At 46.9% G+C, this 27,217-nt stretch overlaps 1 protein-coding gene across 5 annotated transcripts; it reads right to left on the bottom strand.

Annotated features, from left to right (window-relative positions):
* Positions 1–680: 680 nt before the first annotated feature.
* kcnj9 (potassium inwardly rectifying channel subfamily J member 9) lies at positions 681–27,217 on the bottom strand. 5 transcript variants are annotated; one of them, XM_088633985.1, is made up of 8 exons: positions 27,152–27,217; positions 26,448–26,679; positions 13,133–13,502; positions 10,981–11,194; positions 10,158–10,359; positions 8,123–8,315; positions 5,952–6,149; positions 681–4,205 (listed from the first exon to the last, which is right to left on the bottom strand). In XM_088633985.1, exons 3-8 carry the CDS (start codon positions 13,422–13,424, stop codon positions 3,787–3,789), a joined length of 1,518 nt encoding a protein of 505 aa, XP_088490111.1. In that variant the 5' UTR covers positions 13,425–13,502; positions 26,448–26,679; positions 27,152–27,217; the 3' UTR covers positions 681–3,786. The 5 variants fall into 5 exon arrangements, with proteins under 5 accessions (XP_088490111.1, XP_088490109.1, XP_088490110.1 ...); XM_088633983.1 differs by lacking the exon at positions 27,152–27,217 and adding an exon at positions 26,852–27,080; XM_088633984.1 differs by lacking the exon at positions 27,152–27,217 and adding an exon at positions 26,847–27,080.

Genomic DNA, 27,217 nt, shown 5'->3' on the forward strand with positions numbered 1-27,217 from the left:
GCTCCGGTACTCTCCCCACACACCAGCTCTTAGTGGGGAGGAGAGCAGAGTGATGAAGCCAGTTCAGAGATGGGGATTATTAGGAGGCCATGATGGGTAAAGACCAGGGGGAAATTTGACCAGGACACCAGGGTAACACCCTTAGTCTTTTTGAGAAACACCCTGGGATTATTAATGAGCACAGAGAGTCAGGATCTCAGTCTTTATCTCTCATCTAAAGGATGGCGCCTTTTTACAGTATAGTGCCCCCATCACTATACTGGGGCATTACAACCTACACAGACTGCAGGGTGAGCACCCCCTACTGGCCCCACTAACACCTCTTCCAGCAGCAACCTGAGCTTTCCCAGGAGGTCTCCCATCCAGGTACTGGCCAAACACATACCTGCTGATGAGCTTCAGTGGCACAGCCAGTTCTGAATTGCAGGAGATATGCCTGCTGGCAAGAAGTATTCTAGCTCTCCTTGCAAATACAAGAAGAAAATTGAAGATCATTAACAATTCAGGCCCTATGAGATGAGAAAAAGAGTTTATCCGGGTTATATAGCTCACTAGCTGCAACAAGGATTCAATGAACTTTGTGAACGTCTGTCAAGAAGCCACTGGGGTTGGCCAGGTTTGGATTAGACAGAAGGAGTTCAACTTGCAGTATTCCTCAGCATGAACAAGGACAAGTTCGATAAGTTAAATATAGTTTATTATGCCTAATACATCGAGGCAGTAAATATATAAAAACATTTTATTCTTTTCGGAATGTCTCAACAGTAAAGAAACTGGAGGAATCAGCTCTGAAATAACTGTCCCTCTCTCCAAGCAAGAGTGAGAGCTTTCCCTTTTCAATCTACTGCAGTCCTCCTACAGAAAAAAAAACAGAGGGTATAACATCCCTCCAGTGATTGCATTCTTGTTCTTCCTCTCAAACACTCGAAAGAATTCGGAAAGAATCCAAACTGTTTAAGAGGGCAGGTTTTCCGACCCCAGAAAAAAAAACCCACCCACCATCATTATTTTAACCTCTAAAAATTGTCATATATATATATACACATATATATAGTATTAACCTCAATAAATAAAACTGGAAATACATTGAAAACATATTTTTAGCCCAGCTAAAATAAAGCATTCCACACGATATCTATTGGTCTATTGATAGAACTATCGTACTTATTAGGTATAAAGTCGGTCGATCATCTTGCAGTGGGGAAGTCTCGTGATCTGAATGCAGTGAATGGAAAGTGTCCTCGTTATCACCTGCTGTCTGCTTAAGGTGAAGATGACTGGGGTTGTGTAGCACACTGCCCTAGAGAATATATAGTAGTTCAAGTGGGTAGCTGCATCAGCATGCGTAGTCTGCAAAGGACCAAGATCAGGTTTATTCCATGCTGTAACGAGCCGAAAATGAAACAGCGTTTCGGCTGTGGAACCTTCTTCGGGTGTGAATAAGGCTCCTGAAGAAGGCACCTCACACCTGAAGAAGGCTCCGCAGCCAAAATGTGTTTCTTTTCAGCAAGGAATAAACCTTTACTTGTTCCTTGAGAATATATATACAATATGTATTCCATGGGGGTCAAGTGGGGAACTACGTCGCCACGCACTGTCCACGAAGGACCCAGCAGAGGTTCGTTTGCGCAAGGTGTCGGCGGCTGAGCCTTCTTCGGGGGTGTGGGAGGCGTTTTGACTCGGGAGTCCAGTGCATTTACCGAGCCCTGCTGCCATTTGACCTCCTGTGCATTTGAGAGCTGTACCGAGTGTGACCTCCTCTTGTTGTGCTAGGTGCAGGTGACTGTGTTTTGCGGTTGACGTTCCCCAAAAAGACCTTCAGCACACCACGGGGATCCTCCTCGAGGGCCGGATCGGAGGAGCCGCTTCTTCCTGCCATAGTGTGACCGGTGGGCGGAATTGGCGATTCCCGGGATGTGGACATGTAGGTCCTTGTGGTGATGCATCTTGCCTGCTTTTCTGGGACATTTCCCTTTTTGGTCTCTTGGGTGGTTCCCGGGATGTTGTTGCGCAGGTTCTTGCGGATGCATCTCTGGGACTTTTCCCCCCTTGGTCTCTTTGGTGATTCCTGGGATGTCGTTGCATGGATGCATCTCTCCTGCGTTTCCAAGACCTTTCCCTCCTTGTTGATTCCCAGGATGTTGCAGTGCCGGACCTTGCTGGGTAACATCGCCCCTCCTTTTCCGAGACTTCTTCCTCCTTTGTCTCCTTGGAAATTCCTGGGATGGTGTAGTCCAGGACCTTGTGGTGATGCATCACACACATCCCAAAACCTTTGCCTCCTTGTTGATTCCTGGGATGCTATCATGCAGGACCTTGCTGTTGTGCTTCATGCCTGCTTTTCCAAACCCTGTCCCTCTTTGGCTTCTTGCAGGGAAGGCCACGGAGATAGGAGGCAGAGGAATGCAAGTGAAAAAGCAGGGGAGAGTTTGTGCGGCCGGTGAGAGTCTTCAGCCAAAGGGAGATTGGGGATGGGGAGGTGTGAAAAACTGGAATCTGCAAACAAATGGATGGGTTCTAAAACGAAAGCAGTCAGTCTCTGAGAGCTGATCAGAGGTGTGATCCAAGTTCAAGATAATTAAGGCAGACTTCCTCTCCCATCCTCGCAACTGAAGAAGGCTCAATGGTCAAAACATTGTGATTTTTTTTCTTTCTGCTTTTAGAGTGGAAATAATCTCTACTCGATCCTATATTTGCTCCATTGTACATGTTTGGATGGACTAAGGCAGAACACATTCATTTTCAGGTGCTCCTGCATCCCCAAGAATCTCTAATGCAAACATCAGAGACTTATCATAACGGGTAAGATGTCTATCCATGGAGTTGGGCCTAATGATCACTGATACACTTATCGCTTAGGATCGCTGGTTTTGTAGTTCTTGTTGAATCATGATTGTAGCAACATATCATGCCATGGTGTTAACCTGTGAGGTTACTGAGCACGTCTTGACTGCAGACAGAAACCTTGCAATGAAATTCGTCAATATATGGAGATCTCTGTCTTGAGAATCTCCTCTTAGGGAATGATTGAAAGCAAGGGGAGTGCGAGATCTTCGGTTTACTCTCATTTGTACCCTTTCTTATGTTCTCTTAGTTGGATCCTATGCAGAGCTTTGGCTTCATAACCACAAAGTGATTATCAACGCCTCGAAAAAGAAAGCAAGCGGCTGACAAGTCGAGGTCTGGGTCAATGATCCCTCGATGTCTGGATCATATGGCTGAACACTTAGTTCCTAACCAATAACCTTCACTGGTTCACCCTTCTATCAGCGTCTTCTAAATCTCCACACCAGAGCGGGACCAATTTCTGATTGTCTGTTTCCTGACTTTGAGGGATTGGCGCAAGTTAGCAATATTTCTAAACCAGAAACAACAGGCAGGTGTAAGGATGAACGCAAGGATGAGGTCATAAGGAGGTTTTGTAACTAGTGACTGTACTGTTCTGATTTGGTATCTCTGGTGGATAATTTTAGATAAAAAAACAGCATTGGTTTGTATGATTTAAATATGGCCTTTCTGCCTTCAAATACTGCCGTTCTCATCTTTTCCATTGTTGTTGAACACACCAGTCCTCTTGTTCACTACTGTAGATCTACCTGGTTTACATGCTATAGAAAATACAGGATGATCGCATATTATTTTCTACTTATTATTGGAGTATGTTAAATTCAGCTTGGCCCTTAGGCTACTCTGGCTCCTTGTCCTTTGCAATTTGAATCACGAAACAGACTTCTGCCTCTTCTTGTGAGTGAAATCCAGTTTCTTTCTCCACACCACCACCTCTCCTTAGGCCTCTGATTCTGACTGGTCCGTAGCCACGCTCCCATTACGTTCCCCCTGCCCTGATTGGCCCTCCTTCTCCTCTGGCCCTTCCCCCGGCAGGCCAGTCAAGGTCCCCAGACGCTTCTTTCCATTGGTCGAAGCGTTGTCAGAGGTTTTTGTTAGGCTGCTCATCAAGATGGGCCCCTCCCATTTCTGCTCATCCAATCGGCTGGAGATGGACCAATAGAGGTGGGCCTCCAGCCGGGCTGCGGCCAATGAGAGTTCCCGGGCAGAGTAGGTGGGCGTGTCTACCTCGAAGGTGTGATGGAAGGCTCCATAGTCCACGTCAAAGAAGCCTTCAGCCAGTGACATCATTGGGCTGAAACGGTGGCCCCACAGGACTTCTTCTGCCAAGTAGGAGCTCCGAGCTTGACATGTCATTCCTGGTGGAGAGATATAAGATCACATTACGACCACAGACAGGGAGAACAAGAACAGAGAGAAAAGAGGGAGAGGAGAGACAAGAGAGGAGCCCAGAAGAATTGGAACTTGAAGCTTGAGCAAGGCGAGAGCCCCTACTTCAGCATCATCCAACAAAATCTGACTGGAGCCAAGTATTTGAAGCTTGCTAGATAGAGCATGCTATTCTGGATTGTTTAGGGATATTGGGTTTCTGGCTAAAAGACACCTCAGTTATAGGGTCCCATTTATTTTGTGGTGTCCAGGGTGCAGAAAGAGAGATTTAACTGCAGGTTGTATCACATTTAATGAGAAGGAATCTTATTTCTTATTTGGCCTCTGTAGGCATTATTTAAGAGTTTAATAGTAACTAGAAGTCTGGGGGTTTCTGGGTGATTAGGTTGTTAGGCATCCGAGTAACTTGTGTGTTGTTTGTTGTGTGTAGCGTAGCGTTTGTATTGTCCTTGTTCATAAATATTCATTTAACCAAGTGTTAAAGAAATCACGTGCTTCTGATTATACTAACGGCTCGGGTATATTCTGAAGAACCCATTACAATTTGGGGCTTCTGAAAATGTATTTTACTTATTGACTAAACCGCTCAGTCCATTCCTGATTTTCACCATTTTCGTAAACCCCCATTTGTAACATTTTTATAGTCCAAGTACATAGCCTTAGTATCTAGCTTTGGATCAAATTGTCAGCCAAATAAAGGAATATTACTATGCACTAACTAGTATTATAAAACGGATAGTTCCGGTTCTGAAATCTGATTGGCTGACACGCTTTCGAAGCCTTGCTATATTCCCTGATATACGCGCAACCCAGAAGGAAATTTGACTTTTTACTGAGTGATAAAGAAATATCAATGCGCTGACTGATGAATAACTGTCAATCAAATCAATCACATAGGCTTTTAAAGACTACTTCTTAGCGTAGATAAGAAAGCGTAGATAAAGAAGCTTGGATTCTCAGGTATCTGATACATGTATCTTCCTCTGCTGTCTTTGGTGTGCTCTTGAGGATCCTTGTGATTTTTTCTTGCTCTTGTTGAATGATAGTGTCACATAGTTTAAATCATTTTCATTCTTAGAAATGATCAAACGCTTGGTTAAAAGCAAGGGAGATTATGTCTTATTATTATAGTGGACAGAAAAACGAGAGTTCGTTACGGCGTTATTGGAAACCCAATTTTAATGACAAAGCGCTGCAGTGATATCCTGGCAGGCACTGAGACCAGAACCAAGAGGAGCACTCCCGCAGCAAAAAGGAAAATGCCTGACGAACAAGGGATTGGACTGTTTTTCAATGCTTGTACAATCAATGGAAATGTTCAAATAAATGTGCTAAAGAAATAAACAAAAAACAAGTAATTTATTCCTTTATCATATTGGCTAGCTAATGTCCTCTCTTTGCTAGTTAGAGTTACTTATGGCTGTGTTTCTGCACTGCACAGCAACGAGGGACTACATTCTCAGGCAGAGGAACGTAAACAGATTCATTTTCGTGTTAAATACATTTTTAAAATTAAAATTCATTCTATACAGTAATTGCATATTTGGGGACCATTAGCAATAAGGCACCCGAGGCCTGTGCTATATCGTGAACTACACATTTTTAAATGTGACTATATCCACGCTTTAGTACGGCCTCTCGTGATTATTGCTTAAATATCTCCAATACTTTATCAGAGCTGTTTCTGTGGCAGAGACATCCTAAGCCCCACTGACCAGTGGCTTCCACCATGCCTTCCAGGATGACCACGATCTCAAAGTCGTCCTTCTCCAGATGGGCCTGGGACATATCCCAGAAGGGAGAGTGGGAATCGATCTCATGGGAGATGACCAGCGGGGAGACCAGGAAGAGCCTGTCATCTCCCGTCTCGAACCCCACGCTGATATCCGTCTGGTCCAGGGGGATAAACTCTCCTGCAGATAGGGAGAGGATACAAACAGCAAAAGGTCAAATGTTTGAATCTCTGAAGTGTCAGAAATCCAGCTTGAGATGAGAACACACATATCTTCGTAACCCATATCAATGTGGAGCTGTGGTGACAACAATATTAGCCTTAGAATGTTTGTTTATTATGCTTAGTTACAGAACTAAGACTTATCTGGTAAATAGGTCCTAGGCCACACCCCAAGGCTACACCCTAAGCCACGCCTTAAGCCACACCCCAGACCACACCCTATGCCACACCCAAATCACGTCCCAGACAAACCCCATGCCACACCCTAAGCCACGCCTTAAGCCACACCCACACCAAACCCAACTCATGCCCCCGACAAATCCCATGCTACACCCCAGAGCACACCCCAAGCCACACCCCAGACCACGCCCATTCCACACCCAAATCATGTCCTAGACAAACCCCAGGCCACACCCCAGGCCACACCCTAAATCACACATTTGGCCACAACCAGACCACATCCTATACCACAGTGGTTCTCAACTGGGGGTATGCGTACCCTTGGGGGTACCTCGAGACGTACCAGGGGGTACCTCGGGCATCACATCCAAAATGGTGGATTTTCACGTGCTTCGTTTTTAGTAAAATATTTATCAGCTAATTCTGAAATCATTTAGATTCTAAATTCTATATGCAGATTTAGGATATTCCTATTGTTATGAGGAGAAAGCGGGGCAGCGCGATTGCCAGGCGTATCCTCTATCCACTGAAATCTGTATGCAGACACTTTGCAATCGCACAGCCACATCAAGGAAGGTGGAGGATTCCCAGCAACGCTCCCCATTGTGATTTTGTGCTGGAGCGATGTGGTGTTTTTTTTCTGGGTAACTATGTTTTATTTTTATTTCACACTGTCCAATCATGGATAACTGTTTAGTAAGAGGAACAAAGAGAAAGGTAGATTCTATAGAGAGATATAGATGCGAAGACGAGTCGAGAACACCTCAGTATGACAGACCAAGCAGCAAGTGTGGTCATGACCATTCACTAAGCCCGTCTACTAGCAAATCAGATAAGAACCAAACCAAACGACGATATTCATCAAAATGAATATTTCCAATATGTCTTCTATTATTGTGGTGATGAGCAGAATCAAATCCCTCTGTATTTAATATGTGAACAGAAACTCAGCAATAACTCTATGAAACCCTCTCTGTTAATGAGACATTTTGATGACACATCAAAAAAGAGGAAGAAATTTGACGCCTCAGCAGACATTCGCTGTCAATTATCAGCTTTGACACCTAATTTCAGCATAATCGCTGAAAATCTGTCACAGCAGGTCTCTCATTAGATTCACTGAGTAAGTCTATTTTTTATTTTTTTAATTTGGAGTCTTACTAATACTTACATTTTTTTTAGTTTACAAATTTTAAGAGTAGTGATTTTTTTATTCCACTATAATACAGCACATACATACATGCAAAAAAAAACGAAAAACACCCCTTTCTTGGTGTTCTATGCCTACGAAAATCTTAGAATGTACCTGAGGACATGGCCAGCCCTCCTGGGAGTACCTCGGCTGAAAAGGTTGAGAACCACTGCTCTACCAAACACTAAACCACACCCCAGACCACACCTTAAGTCACACCTTAGGTCACCTCCAGGCAGCATCCAGACTGCATCCTATATCACACCCCAGGCCACACCCCCAACCACACCCTAGGCCACGCCCCCTGATTACTCCCTATGTCACACCCTAGGTCACCCCCAGACCACACCCTAGTCCAAACCCAGGCCACACCTTAAGTCACACCCTAGCCAGACTACACCCTAATTTACACCCTAGGCCACGCCCATATCTTGCCCTAGACCACACCCATATCACACCCCAGATAAATCCCATGCCACGCCCCAGAACACCCCCCCAGGCCACACCCTAAGCCACACCTCATGTCACAACTGAGGCCACACCCCCGTTCACGCCCTTACCCTCCTGCGTCTGCTTGGATTTGATGAGCTTGGCGCGGATGTTGGCGCCCACGATGTGCGAGCTGCGCAGGTCCCCCACGCGGAACATCAGGCACAGCTTGTCGTCCCGCAGGGAGATGACGGCGTTCTTGGAGAAGACCAGGGTCTCGGCGCGCTTGTTGGGCTGAGAGATCTTCACGAACATGCAGCCCACCTTGGAGAGTGGGCAGAGCACACCAGCATATTGTGGAAAGACACAGAGCAAGCGATAGGCTTAGTGACAGATGGACACAGGTGAGACCCCTAAAGCTCACCCCAAGCCAGACTGATCCCCCTTTCCACCAATCTTGTTGATTGAGGTTCCCCTTGAATCAATGGCCCTCAGAGATTGTGTCCCACTTGCCTTGGAAAGAAGCGCCTCCACATTTCTATCTTGTTTGCTTTACAACGCCCACAAGCAGAATCCCATAGGAAAGGTAGATTCCATACCTTCTGTCCAAGGCGCCACAGTAATAGAAACAGTTCTGCAGGTCCTCCGTGGTTTGGCCAAGGCCTCCCATGGTTCTGTGCAACGGGTTGCCATGCTAATCAATTTTCCAAAACTCTCTTATTCCCAATCCTGGCCCAATCCAACTCTCCCTCAGACAATCAAACTCTTAATTGATTTTATAATAGGATTCATTTGAACTCCTTGCCTGGTGTCAGATCTTAAACTGTTGGTGGTTCCCCATTTATCTGTTGCATTGCATAAGTAAAATGGAGTAAAGCAAAAGCCCAGTCAAGCAACTTGTTAGTCCAATTAAGGGTTCATTTGCGTAATTAAGCTGAATGGGAATGAAACCTGCCTTGCTGCACTGGGGCCCAGGCCTGGGGTGCTACCTGCATAGAGTTTGTATCTTCTCCCTGTGTTCATGTGGGTTTCCTCTGGGTGCTCGTTTGTCCTACCACAGTCCAAAGACATTCTGGTAGTTGAACTGGCTTCTGGGAAAATTGGCCCTGGTGTGACGGTGTCTGTGTTTGTGTGTGTGCGCCCTGAGATGAACTGGCATCCTGTCCAGGGTGTACCCTGCCTTCTGCCTGTTGCTTACTGGGATAGGCTCTGGCTGTCCCATGACCCTGGATTGGATGAAGCAGTTAGACAACAGATGGAAGGATTTATCCTTAGAGAGATAAATCATGTTCCAGTTTCTTGTTTCTACCAAAGTGACATGTTTTTTCTCTTGCAGTAAGTTGTGTCCTGGTGTGCAGCTAGAATGAACGTGCAACAAGGATAGATGGATGGGTGGCGGGATGGATGGGTGAATGGGTTAGTGGGGGAATGGGTTGGAAGGATGGACGGATGTGGATGAATTGATGGTTGGGTGGATGGATGAGTGGAAAGGAGGATGGATGAGTGGATGAGTGGATGGAATAAATCCAAGCAGGTGTGTTGGCCTCTGGGACCAGGAATGGACAACCTTCCTCTAATGGAAGGATGGATGGGTGAATGGGTGAATGGATGAGTGGATGGGTGGATGGGTGGATAGATGGATGGAAGGATGGGTGAATGAGTGAATGAGTGAACGAGTGCATGGGTGAATGGTGGATGGGTGGATGGGTGGATGGTGGATGGTGGATGGGTGAATGAGTAAATGGGTGAATGGTGGATGGGTGAATGGGTGAATGGATGAGTGGATGGGTGGATGGGTGGATAGATGGATGGAAGGATGGGTGAATGGGTGAATGGGTGAATGAGTGAATGAGTGGATGGGTGAATGGTGGATGGGTGGAGGGGTGGATGGTGGATGGGTAAATGGATGGGTGGATGGAAGGATGGGTGAATGGGTGAATGGTGAATGGGTGAATGGATGGGTGAATGGGTGCTTGGGTGGATGAATGAGTGGAAGGAAGGATAGATAAGTGGATGAGTGGATGGAATAAATCCAAGCAGGTGTGTTGGCCTCCGGGAGCAGGAATGGACAACCCTGCTCTAACAGCGGTTCACTGAGCGTTCACCACGCCAGCCCTTTGCAAGGCACTGCCTGGTCGGCACCTGCCCTCTCAAAGCACTCCTCACCATGAAGGCATTGACCATGGAGCCCAGTATGGCCTGCAGCAGGAGCAGGATCGTCCCCACGGGGCACTGGTCGGTGATGACCCGGTGGCCGTAGCCGATGGTCGTCTCGGTCTCGATGGAGAAGAGGAAGGCCGAGATGAAGCCATTGACGTTGTTCACGCAGGGGGTCCATGACTCGTCCTCCAGGTGGTCCAGGTCTCCTCTAGTAAGAGGGTAAGGGCAGGAGATTTCGAAAAGTCACCATCGCACACTGAGCGCCAAGCACATTTGTTATTACACTATTCAAAATCTTGCTTTGTGGCTGGTTGTGATATTTGAGACATTTTCATTTAATAAAAACACAATAGGTAAAAAGAAATAGCTAAGATTTCAACCTTTTCAGAGCCCAGTTTCTATTTGCTGAGTACAAAACAGTTTGGCACACTGCAACAACCCTTTTATTAGTGCAGGAGAGTTTAAGGCCACATGCGTGCAATCCCTTGAAACATGTCCTATTCTGCAATGGAAGGCAAGGCAAGAGTACTGTGGTTTAGAATACCTCACCTGTCTGTGCCAGCACCTGGGAACCCCAGTAACAGTACTCTGAGAATATAGCCTACAGTGATCTAACCATGTTTCAACCACAGGGCCCAAGTAGTTCTTGTGAACATGCACGGTTAATAGTTGAGCCATTTAGGAGCTCCAGGGCAAATGTTTGTGCCCAATGTGCAAAGTGTAGATCCACCTATAGTGCCCACTACACAGAGAGTTGTCCGCTCTGCAGTGCCCATTGCACAGAGAGTTGACCCACCTGCAGTGCCCACTGTGCAAACAGTTGACCCACCTGCAGTAGGCGATGAGGTACCAGATGGCGCCGAAGAAGAGCCAGGTGACGGCGTAGGCCATGACGAAGACGAAGAGGGAGCAGCGCCAGTTGAGGTCCACCAGCGTGGTGAAGATGTCGGTCAGGTAGCGGTAGGTCTCCCGCACGTTCCCGTGCTGCACGTTGCAGCGGCCATTCTTCTCCACGTAGCGCTGTCTCTTCCGCCTGTTGCGCGCTGCCGAGGGGGGAAGGGGGTGGAGGGACAACACACCCACGCCCCGTTAGCGGGCATCGCCTCGAAAGCACGGGCAAAAACCAGACAACTCAAAGACCCACAAACCCTCAAAGACAGGGGCGTCACACAGTTCTCCTCTCCTGCCGGTTAGAGCTCTCAGATGACCCCCTCCCACCCCTTGCTACCTGTCACCGAGGGCCGTGTCCGAAGAGCTCCAGGGGTCCCGTTGAGCTACAGAGTGCCAGTTGCTAGTGGCAACCAGCATATTCGCTTGCAGTCACAATCCGTCACAAACCTTGTGCAAACTAGGTCGGGACGCCTATCAATCAAGACTAACATCTTTCAATCCGGCAGCCGATCCACCAGACCGTCATCCCCCTCAGCAGGATATTTAAAGGGGAACTGCAACACTATTTTTATATTTTGGGGTCAGAAAGAATCAGCATTGTTGAGTGCTGAAATCTCATTTCAAACCACAATGAAAGTAAAATGACTCTACTGACTTGTTAACTCTGCATGCAGATCGTGTTGGAACATTTCTGAGGTGAAACGTCTGCTGAACAACCTATATTTATTCGCTCCTACATCTCAGTGCATTAGCCTTTACAGTGACTAGTGAGCAGGAAGGGCCCGTTTCAGTCATAATTCTCACGCACTCTCGCTCTTGTCTGTGGCGAGACCAGCACTATGGGACAGCACGGTGACCGTACAGTACTTTGATAAAGTTCATGATTTCCCGCTTAATTTGGAATTTGCACAATTTGTTTGCGACACCATCGATGAATTTATTTTGCTCCCCAGTTTTAGTAACTGGTCTGAGAAACTGGGACTGCTGTTCCCCTTTCAAGGCAGGATTCTCTCCTTGAACGGCGCTCTGACGGTAGAGCTTCCCTGTTAGGGCCTGCCGACGTGTCACCGTCGTGCGGTTTCTTATCTGCTAGACTGAGACAGGCATCTGATAAATTCAAGACCAACTTTCAGCTCTCCTTTCATTTTCAGACAAGTGACTTACAACTTTATCTCAGAGGGTCTTGACCTGTCTCCCTCTACGGCACTATAACACTGCCTTCAGTGAGATGACTTAGAACACCTGTGGTCAAGAAAAACATGGACAGAAACCCCTTCTTCCCTGTGCAGTCACTATATTAAACGCAGCTGAGTGACTGTTCTCTGTATGAAGCTCTCAGGCTAGTGCAATGGGGGTGTAATATGGGCAGAGCGAGATTTGTATATATGTGTTGTTTGCATGCTTAGAGCTACTGTCTGTTTAAATGTATATTTATTTTATGTCGAGTGTCATTTTTTGTTGTTCTGTATAGAGATGCCAAAGAAAAAGTTATATCTTACAGTATTTTCCTCAGTCGTATAAGCTGTTTGACATCTTTTTAGGTCTTTTTAGGGTTTTTAAGAACCTGCTTGATTGACCATAGTGTGCATCTCACCAAGGCCTTCATCCATGCATTTTATAGCCACTTTATCCAATACAGGGTTGCAGGGCAGCTAGAGCCTATCCCAGCAAGTGACAGGCGTAGGGCAGGGTACACCCTGGATGGGACGCCAGTTCGTGACACACCCGGGCCAATATTCCCAGATGCCAGTTCGCCAACCAGTATGTCTTTGGAGGAAATCAGAGCACCTGGAGGAAACGCATGTGAACACAGGGAGAACATGCAAACTCCACCCAGACAGCATCCCAGGAATTGAACCCAGGATCCCAGTGCTGTGAGATAGCAATGCGAAATGCTGCACCACCATGCTGCCCCTCACCTGGGCTACATATATCAAATAATATAAAAAATATTTTCTGCAAGAACTGAAATGGACTGGTTTGTTTGATCACGGTACTTGGTGATAACGGCTCTGTGCTGACTAAGCGGTCTTGCACACTGCGCTCAGCTTAACAGCAGAAGAGTACTGAGCAGGCCGAGGAGTACTTACTCCACCCACAGCGTCCTCGCTCTCCCAGAGCCCCCGCCACCTGGCTCTTCCTCTTCCTGTGTTCCCTGGCGGCAGCCTCCGCCTCCCGGGCGGCCAGCTTGGACTGGAACGACCTGTTATTGGTGGAGGCCGTGGGGGGCGTGTCCGTGGAGAACACGCCCTCTTCCTCAGCTTTGGGAGAGACCACGCCCTCCGGTTTCTCCACCTCCTCCTTTGGCTCCACCCCTTCCTGGGTTCCGGGTGGGGAGAGGGATTCGGGAAGCGAAGTGAAGGTGGAGTTCTCCAAGGCCATCTTGCCTCGGATTCTTTTATCGTGGCTGCAGATGGGGTTTCTCTCTCTGCTCTTTAGCGCCTAGTCGTTTTGGAACATCTACAAAAAAAAACAAGAAATCAAGCAATCAAGGATCAATGAACTCCCCCTTTAGTCTATCGTAATCATTCAAGGCGCTTAACTTTTTTTTTTCTGGGACGAGCTGCATTACAGTGTAGAAATCTGGCTCTGGCTTGGGAGACATTACTCCTGATATCGCTTGGGAGAATTTTGAACAGACTCCTGTGTGTATGTGACATCTCAGGAATTACAGCAAGAATAGCTATAAGTGGAATAGTCAGTTATAAACCCCTATTCATGGCGATAACGTAGGGTTTCCCTGACTGTACCTGGCTTATAAAGCCCTCTGTAGCACTGTTGTAATTCGGGGCATTGTGGGTAAATAAACCTTGTGTGTGTCTTGTCATGCAATTGTATCAAAGAAGAGCTAGGAGAGGTGCTCTTATTCACTCAGTAAGGTCTTTATTCATATTGCAATATGGGAAAAAGCAATCACTGGTCTGTGCAGAGAAGTGAAGGCTGATTCAAAAGCAGGAAGAGCCTTCGTTTTATATCTTTTTTTTTAGCTGATGCATCACTTCAAGGACAGGCGAAGCAGTAATTTTCCATTACTTATAGGTTTCTGCTTTAAGCAAAGAAAAGAGTAGTTATTCAAATAGTATCTCATACTCCCTTCTTCAAGCAGCAGAGATAAACATTATTAAAACATCCCGTGCCCTAGACAAGCTGGGTGCTATCACACTTTGTTCTAAAAATCCAGCTGCTTCTGCAACACAGCTCTGCCCGTAAACAATATTTTTAGGATAAAACACCTTTTTCTCAGTAACTTTCCATTACAGTCTCCTTCAGTGTTCTCTGGAAGTGGCCATTTTTGTCACAGTTGAACTCATCTCAAACCTTCGCTGGACTGCGCTGTGACTCCTTGCATCCCTACAGCAGACTGCACTTGAACATGCCTTATGGATCCAATCAAAACCTTCAGAGCTTCTTGGATCTGAGACAGAGAATGTCTTCGTCTTTTAGGTCCAAGGCTGCAAAACCGTCACTGACTAGATGCACTGATTTGAAATTGCCCTAGGGACATGAGGATCTCCCTCCGGAGCCGACGAGTGGTGGCACAGCGGAGAGGCGAAAAGCAAACCAAAGGGAAAGACCGTAAAGTTTCGATAAGGAGGAAGCCTCTGGGGAGCTTGACCGGCAGCACAGAGTGGGGAGGGGTCAGGGATCTGGATGGCTGACCACAGGGTTGGGTGCCCAAATTCCAGGACCCCACCGCAGGATCCAGGAGCAACGAGCTTCCCCCATATTGTTCTATTAAACTCAGCTGTCAGCTGAGAGTTTTTCCTTTACTGACTGATCGTGCTGGCCAGCTGTGTTCTGAAATGATTGCGATTCGGAGTGACATGGAGGAGGCTGATTATGAGCAACACTCCTACAGAGATCAGCGTTTTCTACATCGCTCATTTGGAGTCCGTACCACGAACGAGAGGGCCTTTCAGGATCCCCTGCACTGAAAAATAAGATACAACCTGATCTGACCCACCTGCAGTCCACAGAAGACATTTCTGCCTTCACTGTGATCGTCTGCTTCAGGCCCCGCCTTATGCCTTAGATGCCAGATAGGCACCCGTGTATATGTGTATATTGTATATGTGTACATATATACATATATTGAGACACATTTCATTCCATTACTCATTTGTTGCTGCTTAATACTTCATTATATATTAAAACATCATTGTTAGGTGACTGGAAGAAAATCATGCCCCCAATAAGTTAATAATAATACTCCCCACCAATACAGTTCCGAAACACTTTAATAAGTTACACGTAACAAGGAAAATACTTCAGGAGGTGTCTGGATTATCAGGAGGAGACAGGTTTAGGAAACTCGGTCCTAAAATCTACTGAAGATAATCCAGCTAAAAATTGTGACCATACATACAGCAGCATTCTCCCCAGTCTCGTACATCTTGTCCTGGCTGTACTCTTCTGGTTTTCTTGCCTTTCTCCAGACCTTCTGTCTCCAAACTCTTACACAGGGATGCCCGCACCCCTCCCAATTTCCCCACGTGACCACGTGACAGCTGATCTGTTCTAATCCTATGAAGGGTACCCTCCTGCCCACTGCGAGCAGGCAAAGCCCAATGAGATGGATCCATTTCTCCCGAGAGGCCGAAATCAGGCCTGGAGCTTGACAGGCTAAGCATTTCAAGACCAGATGATGCTCTTTGCCCACAAGGGCGCCGTCCTCACTATTTATATGAGTGAGACACCCCCAGGCAATTTCGACCATATGGAGAACATCCTTGGGCTGCCACAAAACCCTGCCATGTGCCGAGCAATCTGGGCCACATTGCCACAGAGTTTCAGCACACAGCCTGGGATTCGTTTGGGTTTGTGTTCCAGCTGAGCCCTCAGTGACACCATCAAACCCTTCACTGACTTAATAATCAATATTAAAATAGAACTGCGATGCTATTTTCATAGTTCGGGGTTAGAAAGAATCGGCATTGATGAGTGCATCTCCATCTCTAATGAAGATAAAATGTACGCAGTAACTTGTAAAACCTCCAATTGACATCACAAAATAGATGAGATCTCCAGGTCTGCGCAGCTCCTTATACTACGATTCAGAATGAGGCAACAAAACGTCCAGCGTTGTGGCCTTATTACATTGTAAACAAGCAGGCTTGTGAATCCATCTCTTTTAATCCAATGGAAATATTGCTGTCAGCTTTTACAAATACTACTTACTTGTTAACTCTGCATGCAGATCACGTTGGAACATTTCTGCGGTGAAATGTCTGCTGCACAACCTGGACTTATTCACTCGAATACTACTTACTTGTTAACTCTGCATGCAGATCACGTTGGAACATTTCTGCGGTGAAATGTCTGCTGCACAACCTGGATTTATTCTCTCATACATCACAGTACATTAGTCAGTATGGTGACTAGTGAGCAGGAAGGGCTGCTTCACGTCATCATTCTTGGGAACTCTCACTCTCGCCTGTGGCGAGAGGGTTTTGCAACAACATGGTGACTTACAGTACTTTCACAAAGTTCACAATTTTGTGTATAATCTGACATTGGCAAATGTTTGGGCTATTAACCTGAAATTAAACTGAGATTTAATAACCGGTCTGAGAAATTGGGACCACAGTTCCCCTTAAATCTGAACTATTTGTTCCCAGCTTTTCAACAAACTGGAGCTTTAACTGGTGTATAATGCAAGTGAAATAAAGTCCCAAACTTGTGACGGGAAACAAAATGCAATATTCCAGTGGAGCACCTTCTTAGCTCAAGTGAGACTTCAGTTCTCTAACGGGGGTGTGTGGGTTGGGGAACCCCTGAATGGGAGCTTTGAGGGCGGCAACAACAACACAAGCACCATCGTGGAGCTGGAAGAGCCGCCAACACAGGACAAATCCCTGCTTTTCAGGGAAATGGGCATGATGGGAAAGCAAAACCAGGCACGGCCTGGCGTGTTCCAGTGACGGTAAGCTCGAGATGCTCCGCCTCTGGGCCTTCGCAGACATAGCTAAGGCAACCCGCTATCAGGTTTCAGCGCCCTGCAAAAACCGCACAGCACATCCGGGTCTGGAAGGGAGGCCGTCTTCCACCGTGTCTCCCAGGGAACGAGACTTCAAGCGCTCCGGAGGTCCAGTTAGGCCAGGGGTCTCAAACACGCAGCCCGCGACGGCTCACTTGGACTAACAGAAAGTTACCAAGGAAACTCGGTCGTTTCGATACGTTTCTTGTTCTACAGATCCATTTTCGGTTTCAGCAATCGCCACTGGAAATACTGTAGCGCCCTCGCCGGGTGATGAAGCAGAGGCCCACCTGGCTAATGCATGTGCTGTAGTGCAGGCTGGGAAGTGTAGCCGGGAGACGGTCTGAGGGTCCGCAGGGTGACCACTAGGTCATCCTGCCTATGTCAATGGTGACTATAGAATCTAATGTAAATAGCAGGTAATTGTTTACTCCTGTTTTGTCCCTTGTCTTGTAAGCACCCTAATCATGCGGGTGTGTCCTTTTCACAGCCCTTGTGACTGTGTTAACCCGAGGAGCTGGTGTGTACGTCTCTGTTGCCTGAGTGCCGGCTGACGGAGTGCTGTCAATAAAGAAAGTAGACCGACAGAAAGAAAGGTTTCTGGGGTTAGTCTCTGCTTCTGCTAGAATCATAACAATGTTTGGCCGTACGTACGCATGCGAACAGGTCTTTCTCATCAATGAAGATCAGCAAATCAGTTTTACGGTCAAGACTCGCCGACGAACATTCACAAGCAGCATTGCGATTGGCTACTTCACGTGGTATGAGGGCTAATGTTGACGTTCTGGTCCCTGCAAAACGCTGCCGACGAAGCGCGGCCAGAATGAAGAACTTCAGAAATAACCTCGTGTGATGTCGAGTACAGTGAGCAAAGTCAACCAACATATTTCAAATAAGAATTTCAGTTTCAATTCAATATTTGATGCGTTTTGTATGTCTATGAATGCGGCCCACCGATTAGGGCATTTTATCTAACGCAGGCCCCAAATTCATTTGAGTTTGGGACCCCTGGCTTAGGCCAACTAGGAGACTGCCCAGGGCTCTGGGGCCACCACGGGGGCCCTCAATGTGCAACACAACATGGTTTTTAATCAGCGCATTCAAATGTGAACCTAAAAAATTCCCTCCGGTGACTCTGTCTGTTGCTTTTGTGCTAGTCTAGGCTGTTTGTTAGTTATAAATTACAGTATAATGCAGTATTATCAGTTATGCATGTCAGTGCTGTAGTTTATTTCACTGTCTCATCTTTACCGTAAGATGACAGTATCTGTCTGGTATCAGCTGCTGTTTCAGGAATGTTGCTGGGTAAAAAGTTTGGGGTGGGAGCTGATAGTAGTAGTGTCTGTACAAATTGTGATCTGCAAGGGGCCCCTTACCAAGACTAGGGCCCCCAAAAAGCTAGGGCTGGCCCTGCTGCTGTGAAAATGATGTGATTATCGATGCAATTATCGGTGGTCGACCGGCCTGCCGTGGAAACGCACACCTCACTTCCTGAATCTAGTCCCGCCTCCTGGTGCTCTCAGGGGAATCTCAGGTGTGCTGATCGAGGCCCTGTTCGGTAGCGCCCCCTGCTGGCCATCTGAGCTCTCTCCCAACCCCTCCGATAACTAAGGCGGATCCAGATCCGCACATCTGCATGTATCGCAAGAGGATCAGGGTCGATTATGACAGAGACGTTCCAGCCACTGGGCAGAATACAGAACGAGACCTGATCCAGAGTGCTCACATAAATCAGACAGTGCTGGAATGCAACTAAATTGTGCACACGCTGTTGATGAAGGACTGCCAATACATTCAGATCTGGTGGCATGAACAACAGATTAGTCCTCTAATAATAACAATATAGGGCTTTTTCTGGACACACCACTCAAAGCTCTTTACAGGTAATGGGGATCCCCTCCACCACCACCAGTGTGCAGCCCCACCTGGATGATGCTCCAGTACTCTCCCCACACACCAGCTCTCAGTGGGGAGGAGAGCAGAGTGATGAAGTCAGTTCAGAGATGGGGATTATTAGGAGGCCATGAGCATGATCGGGAAAGGCCAGGGGGAAATTTGACCAGGACACCCCTACTGTTTCTACTAAGAAGCACCCTTGGATTTTTAATGAGCACAGAGAGTCAGGACCTCAGTTCTACATCTTATCTGAAGGATGGCACCTTTTTTACAGTATAGTAGTATAGCATAGTAAAGAATACTTTTTTACAGTATTTTAATGTACTGAGGCATTAGGACCCACATAGACCACACGGTGAGCACCCCCTGCTGGCCCCACTAACACCTCTTCCAGCAGCAACCTGAGCTTTCCCAGGAGTCTCCCATCCAGGTACTGACCAGGCTCACACCTGCTGAGCTCCAGTGGGGCTGCCAGCTGGGAGCTGTGAGCTACAGGGTGATAGAGCTGCTGGTTCTAGTCCTCTGCCTGTTAGAGAATATTGCAAAGCTCTGTAATATAAGCATGAGTGTGTAATAAAAGATGTCACACCGCTCCCTGTAGCACCCCAGGGTAAACAGTCATTGTTCTGCGCTTCAGAGTCAATGGAGCTTGATCTTTTTTTTTTCTTTAATCGGCACAGAAACGCGTGCTCCCGCGTCGCCCCTCACGGCCCTGGCGCCCCCTGCCGTTGAGAAACTCCAGGCCACCGAGGGAAAATTCTCCTAGCGGCCGCTGAGCGACCGCGGTCGGTCACAATTTCCACTCCGCTGCTTACGAGCCGCGAGGTGCGGCGCGGGAGCACGCGTTTCTGTGCCACAATTCAAAATGGCAGCTTTTTAAGCAGGCTGCCTCAGCGGAGCGTACGAGCCCGTCTTCCAGCTGGGCTGCTGGTAGCGATCCCTTGAGCCACCAGCAACTGGGGCAGCGGAGTGGAAATTCCGGGCAAGTGGGATTGTTAAAAATCTCATCTGATATTTGGTCTGGCATCTTGAACGCCCCGAGTCCAAAGGCAATCCGCAAATTACAGGGAAGCAATAAACCTGTCACCGTGTCTGTGGGAATAACGACTCTGCTGCGCTGCTGAGAGTTACTAGCACACTAGATACTAGACACCAGATTGTCCGGTCTATGTGATTTTATTAGTGCTGCGGCTAATTAGAGTTCGCCGGAGTTGTCAGTATCTTTTTTTTTCTTCTTCAACAACAACGTCCTTGAAAGTAGTTTAATGAGACTGGGAACTGAGGCGCACAAGAGACGTGATTGATTTCCCTCTTAATCTTGCCTAATGCACGGAGCGGAAAACGCCAAATCTCAATAACCGCGTACTGGACGACTGTCCGAGCCGTTTCTGGGTTTGCCGTCGGCTCTTTTTTCCGGCTTCTCGGCTGCCTCTGGTCTTTTATCACTGACGAGATCTCAGGAACCGGTTTTAAAGGGGCTGACAGCAACATTTTTGTCTGTATTATTTTTTTGCCTTAATATACAGTCAAGACATGAAGTAAAAAGTCGTATCTGCAGGATCCTGAGAGAACAGTTCATTACATTTTCCGGAGTTCTGCTTAAACATTAATAGGCTCCACCTTCCTATCAGATGGATATAAGCTACAGCAATAATGACAGGACAGGGATTTAATAAAATCCCTAAATTTTTCAGTAGATATTTGAAATGCTTGGTTAAATATTTAATGATTTCATGAGGTCCTTGGTATTTATGCTGACATATAATTTTCTTTTAGGCCAAATGGTGAAGCAAAATAAAGCACACAGAATGTCAGGATATATATATATAAAAGTAAAGAATTGAAGTCAAGGACGTATATGTTAAAATTGTACAATGCTTTAATAAGCCCACCTTTAAAATACTGTGGGTGTTTTGTAGTCACTGTATTGCAAAATGATATTGCTGCTCTGGAATCAGTCCAGAGAAAAGCAGGCAGGCACATTTCTGTCTAGTCTTGACAGGACACAGAAGATGAATCACTATCGCCTAGGATGCTATAGCGGAGAAGGACTATGATAGGACCTGATTCAAGTATTCAAAACCCTCAAAGGCACTCACATAGTCAACCTCGCGGGCGTCTTCAGCATCCACGGTGAACCACGAACCAGAAACCACTGTGGGAAACTACTTGGGAGTGCTTTTGAAACCGAGACGGGAAGGGCTCTTCCTTACACAAAGGGTGGTAGGTGTCTGGAACAAGCAGCCCTGCCGTGTTGCTAAAGAAGAGCTATGCAAATAGAACAGCCACTGGCAACCAAACCAAAACAAGCTAGATGTGTCGAAAACAGCCTTCCCTCATGGCATCCTTTCTTAAAACCGTAATAAAAAAAGAACATTCATTTGGCATTTTCTCCAATCCCCTGTGATGACCTCAAGAGATATTTACTCTTGAGGTACTGTAGATACAAACACATCATGATGTACCTGTAAATAAATCATCATTTGCTCTAGACAATATTAATTCCTAGCAAACCTTGTCCCAAATGATGCCATATCATGTTATTGATCTTTAATGACTGTGAATATTTGCACAGGAGCATGTATTTAGCATGAACGTTGCTTTTATCCAGATTACTGTCTAATTATTTTCTAATAACGGTATAGTCCACTTTTTCCAGAATCAAATGACTCAACCGCTTCGACGAGGTGCAGCCTGATCTTCTAAGTGTGTGGGAGCCTCTTGGCTCCTGGTACTGAAGGGCATTTTAAATGCTGGCTCTCGAAGAGGAGCTCTGTATCTGCAGTGCAGCGCGTGTGTCTGCCAAACCTTAAGAATTTATCCCAGCTGACTGATTTAAGCAACACATCCCAGGTGAAGGCCATAGACTTCGGGCGGGCAGAGCAGCTGTTTGACTCTGACTGGGGTCGGTTTGGCTGACTTTGTGATTTTCAAAGGCGGCCGGACATGTACAGTATGTCCTGCTACATTTGGAGGTGAAATATATATATTATATATATATATTATTTTGTTATTACTTTAGGGTGTCCCCTGCTGTTCTCTCTGAAAACAGACTCTCTTGTAGCAGATACATGCATTTCAAACCTTCACTGCACTGTACGCTGACGTCTCGCCTCCCTGTGGAAGGGTACAAATCCCAGCACTCCAAGCCATGGAGCGGATCCGTTAACAGGAATAAATCACATGGGAGAGGTAAGAAAGAAACTGGCACAGGACTGACCCGGTTCTGTAGTTTTCAATTCCCAGTTACACAATTACTGGACTCCATACTGGATGGGGGAGGAGCTGGGGGTGATGGGACAGAAACGTCAGAAAACGAACAGGTTCCTCCGGCCCCGAGGAGCGACCAAATTCAAGGCCAAGTCAGGAAACACTTCTGTGACGAGTCTCCACCTCACTCTCCCAGGAGAGTAGGTCTGGATTCAGCCTAGCCTGAAGAACTGCCCTACTTCCATTGAATCAACATCTGTTCTCACCAACAAAAGAGTGTGACGCTAAAAGACTGCCCTCCCTCCTCTGTCTCTTTTACCCACAAGCCCAAATTAAAAGTCAAGCTGGAATTTCGTCCGCCAAAGCGAGCCCATCGAGGTCAATCTTGACCCTTGACCCTTTCGAGAGCATGCTTAATGTCAACTGTGCTGAGTAATCACTTCAGCCACCCCTTAAAGTGCGTGTCGTGTACTACTAATGAAAAGTGTGTGACAGGCACTGTGGTGTTACAGGCACAGGGGACACTTGAAATTCAGAGAACTTATGTAATACATAATATGAAACTTCAAAATTGAATTTAATATGTCAGAAGTTTGTAACATGTAAGTATACTTTACAAACCTGGGCCGTTAATAACCATCCATCCATTTTCTAACCTCTTCTTCCAATTCTGAGCTGAAAACAAGTCAAGCAGATCAAAGTAATGTAGGTATTAAGTAGACACAGCGCCCCCTACAGGATCAGGATTGGGGACCCCTGCTGTAGACACAGCGCCCCTCAAGGACCAGAACTGGGGACCCCTGCTGTAGGCACAGCGCCTCTTCCAGGACCAGAATTGGGGATCCCTGTTATAGACACAGCGCCCCATATAGGATCGGGATTGGGGACCCCTGCTGTAGACACAGTGCCCCCTCCAGGTTCAGAATTGGGGACCCTTGCTGTAGACACAGTGCCCCCTCCAGGACCAGAATTGGGGACCCCTGCTGTAGACACAGCCCCTCTTCCAGGACCAGAATTGGGGAGCCCTGCTCTAAATGACTTCTAGATGGCTCAGAGGGTCAGATAGAAATTACACGAAACCGACCCAGGCAGTGCTTATGGCTCTCCTGTTATGCTACTCTGGCCCAGACAGGTCTCTACAGGGACAGAGGTGGTGAAACGCTTCCACAAACACCTCTGCCTGTCTTCTCTCTGAAACTCATCCTATGATATTTTCCCCCATGGCTGTGTGCGTGAACTGAATTAAAGATGACTCTGCTCTCCCTGCCTCGGGGGCACATCTAACTCACCATTTAACATTTACTTTGTACTGTTGCCTCTGTGTCTTTGTTACATAGTTTGCCTGTGTCTGGGCCAGATTACAAATACACAGGCTCAGCTAACTAGGGAATACAAAAATGTGAAGGAATCAAAAAACTGGGGGTGCCCTGGACTGATTCAGAGGTCAGGTTTGCTAGTTAATTAGCTGCAACCAAATATCCCGAATGTTTTAATCATTAGTGAATATTTATTCAAGCAGAATGAATTCAGCATTTTAGCTGGTGGAGCTCTATGTTGGGTTTCAAGTCAGCTTGCCCTACAGTTCGAAAGCCAGGTGTTTCAAAGCACTTGAGAATAATTAAAGATCAGAGGTGGCCGTCCAGCCCATCATCTCATCTGGGTTTTAGCAGCTAATCGAACCAATTACTTCGTGCAGCTGTCTCTTGAAGGAGCCCAAGAGTATTGGCTTTTACAACACACTTGGGCAGCTTGTTCCACACTCCCACCACCCTGTGGGTCAAGATGAGACTCCAGCCCTACCTGGATGGTCCTTTCTTTTGAAAGAAAAAACAAAGTCTCCTAGAACATGGCTGGGTGACCTGCTCCACACTCCCACCACCCTTTGTGTATATGCGTATCTCCTTTTCTCAATATTAAAGGCATTTCCCCCAGTGTCTCCTTCTTAACAGTACACACAGGTGCTGAATGTCATAATTACAGGCTCGTGATAGATTACAAACAGGTGTATTTCGTTGCCAATAGCTCACGATCGAAGGATCTAAAAAAAAAGATCACAGGGCATCTGCTCCCACAACACCTCCCAGTAGCTTGCTCCAGACCCCCACCACCCTTTGTGTAGCCAAATGTCATCTGTACGCAGTTTTTAGCACACTTTCCTTACAGCCCTGTAGGGTAATCAAGGGAGAATATAGGATTCGCAACAGAATAAGACTGAGCGATGTCTTGCATGCTGTTCTTGTCGATAGTGTGTTTGAAGAGGCACAATTTGAAACAGGCCTTTGACTTTCTATGGTACGCCATTTCCAGCAGCTATATCACCCTGCAACGCACAACTGACAATCCACTGGAGCTCAGCAGGTGTGAGCCTGGTCAGTACCTGGATGGGAGACTCCTGGGAAAGCCAACGTTGCTGCTGGAAGAGGTGTTAGTGGGACCAGCAGGGGGCGCTCACCCTGTGGTCTGTGTGGGTTCTAATGCCCCAGTATAGTGATGGAGATACTATACTGTAAACAGGCGCCATCCTTTGGATGAGATGTAAAACCGAGATCCTGACTCTCTGTGGGTGTTTCCCAGGGCGTTTCTCGAAGAGTAGGGGTGTAACTCCAGTGTCCTGGCCAAATGTCCCCCTGGTCTTTACCAATCATGGCCTCCTAATAATCCCCCTCTCTGAACTGGCTTCTTCACTCTGCTCTCCTCCCCACTGAGAGCTGGTGTGTGGGGAGAGTACTGGAGCATCATCCAGGTGGGGCTGCACACTGGTGGTGGTGGAGGGGATCTCCATTACCTGTAAAGCGCTTTGAGTGGAGTGTCCAGAAAAGCACTGTATAAGTGTAAGGACTGTTGTTGTTGTTGTTCTTGTTCTTGTATGGGAGGGCAATAAAAGAAAATGAGCTTAGACTGCTGTTATAGGGGGCTGTGCCTAACTTTGACCTCTAACGCCAATCAAAAGGTCGTAAAGATAACCGAGCACGGGCTGACGGAAGATGAAGATGAAGACGCCGAGCAGTCTAGCTAATTAACAGTCTTTCACTTTCTTATGTGGAGGGAAATATTCCAAACACAGTTACCTCAATATCCAAGACAGCCGCGAGGCCCCTAACGAACTGGCAGAATTGTTTTGAAATTAACATTTAAAAAAAAAAGGGTTTTCCACGCATTCGAGCGCTTTTGTTCGCATTTTCTCTATCATTATCCATTTCTTTTTTTATGAACCTTATTTTTCCACCTTCCGCGTTTTTTCTCGAGAATTTCGCGATGTTATTTTTATATTAGCCTTCGTCGTTTCTAATAATACGGTTTAAAAAATCTTGACAACCACAACTGACCCACAGCCAATCGCCAGTCCTGGAAAACAGGGTAGTGTAATTTCAGGCCAATTCCTTAATGAGAGTCGGCTGGCCAGACTTCTTCAATTAAGCAGCACCGGCCTCCTGTTCATTAAGAGTTTTCGCCTAGGCTGCGATTAAGGTATTGCCGTGCACGGCGGGTGGGCACTAGCAGAAGTTTGGAAAAGTCCGAGAATATTTTTTTAGCTCCGGCTCCCTCCTCGATGTCGCATCCCAATCTGACACTCAAGGGACACATTGCAGACACTCGTGTTGGACAGACCGTGGCATTTGCGCGTGATCACAATCATTCTGTAAATACTGCGACGCGCCTCGGCAGCTTCCACAAATAGGCCGAGTACAATTCACCTCCCCGCTTTCCCGTCCCCGTTTGAGATTATATATCCGAATTCAAACAAAACGTGTGTGTGGGGAGGGGGGGGTCACGTCGTGTTTAAACAGCAGATTCGCGTTCAAAGCCGCTGTGTGCTTTATAGCTATTATAGATATACTGTAGCGCAGCAAATATTATCTTAGCACAGACCTAGGCTTGACAAAAGAGGGTTATCTGTTGATTTTAAAAAACACCCGCTCTTGTTTCCTCACAGATCCCACTGTAATGCTTTCCAGACGTTTTCGTTTTAAATTAATCGGTGAAGTTTTTAACTCGCCATCACCGGGCACAATTCTGTGCGCTCGATGAAAAAAATAAATACCATGCCGCCTGACAAATCGCATGACATTTCCAGGCTAACGCAACGAGAGACGTACTTAACACCAATACAGCCGAGACACGCAATTCTTTGACGGCTCCTGCCTGCAATCGATACCGGGTAGCCGCCTTTCTGTCAGATACCGCGTCTTCCCAATTCGATCACCCCCCACACTCCCCCACGAACGCCAGCGGAACCCATATCATCCCACCGCTGCGTGTTATCCCAGTGTACAGTAATCACGACAAACTGTGAGCATCCCAACAAAACAAACTGATCTTACCAGAAACCGCTGTCTTTTAATCGGGTACTGCCGTGTGCCCTCGTCCGGGAGATCTTCTTCTGTTGTTGTTTTTTTTTTTTTTTTTTAGGGTTATCTGTTGAACTAGCCCAGTTGTTCGGTAAAATTAGCAATCCGGTCTGATACGGATTGTGGTGTCAAAGAAAACCGGCCGAGTCCCATTTTCTACGGCGTCTATATTTAGCATCAAGGTCCTGTGTTAAAACCTCATTATCTGGAGGGAGAGGGAGAGAGGAATGCAATCAATAAAGGAATGGACGTGACGGTGAAAAGGAAAAAAAACAACAACACCGAGGCTGGAATTGAAATACTTTTTTTTTTGTTGCTTTTGCTTAAAATGGCGTTTTTTTTACCAAAAAAAAAAACGAACGCGTTTTCGACCCTACGCAAAGCCCTCTCCGCTCTGCAGGTGTCGAGTCGTTTCCGATGAAAGCCGCCGGGAGCCCTGGTTACGGGGAACCGGGCGGGCAGAGGATGTGGCGGTGTGTAACCCCCAGCGCCTCTGGCGAAGGAGCGCGGTCGATTCGCGGTGCGGGTTGCCGGACGAAGACGCGGCGGGTTGATTTGTTCTGTGGTGAAGATCGTGTCATATGCAAAAAGGGGCGATATTGACACCTACTCCCGCCTCCCCTCTCGGATCCCCCTCCCCGCTCGCTGCGAGCGTGATTCAGCGATGGTATTATTACCTGCGTTACTGAGGCGTCGAAACACATGGGTCGCCCCCGAGGGGAGGCACGGTTTTCCGGGGTGTT

Source organism: Lepisosteus platostomus, chromosome 6 (assembly GCF_059453375.1).
Source record: "Lepisosteus platostomus isolate fLepPlt1 chromosome 6, fLepPlt1.hap1, whole genome shotgun sequence".
Classification (NCBI taxonomy): Eukaryota; Metazoa; Chordata; class Actinopteri; order Semionotiformes; family Lepisosteidae; genus Lepisosteus; species Lepisosteus platostomus.

Bases quoted from the DNA above. Each gene is read 5' to 3' on its own strand.
- kcnj9 (XM_088633985.1), bottom strand. From the start codon at position 13,424: ATGGCCTTGGAGAACTCCACCTTCACTTCGCTTCCCGAATCCCTCTCC. The intron at 6,150-8,122 runs GTAAGGGCGTGA...CCCTATCTGCAG, and splicing joins ATCCAAGCAGACGCAGGAGG to GAGAGTTTATCCCCCTGGAC. The intron at 4,206-5,951 runs GTCAGTGGGGCT...TCTCTCCACCAG, and splicing joins AGGCATGGTGGAAGCCACTG to GAATGACATGTCAAGCTCGG.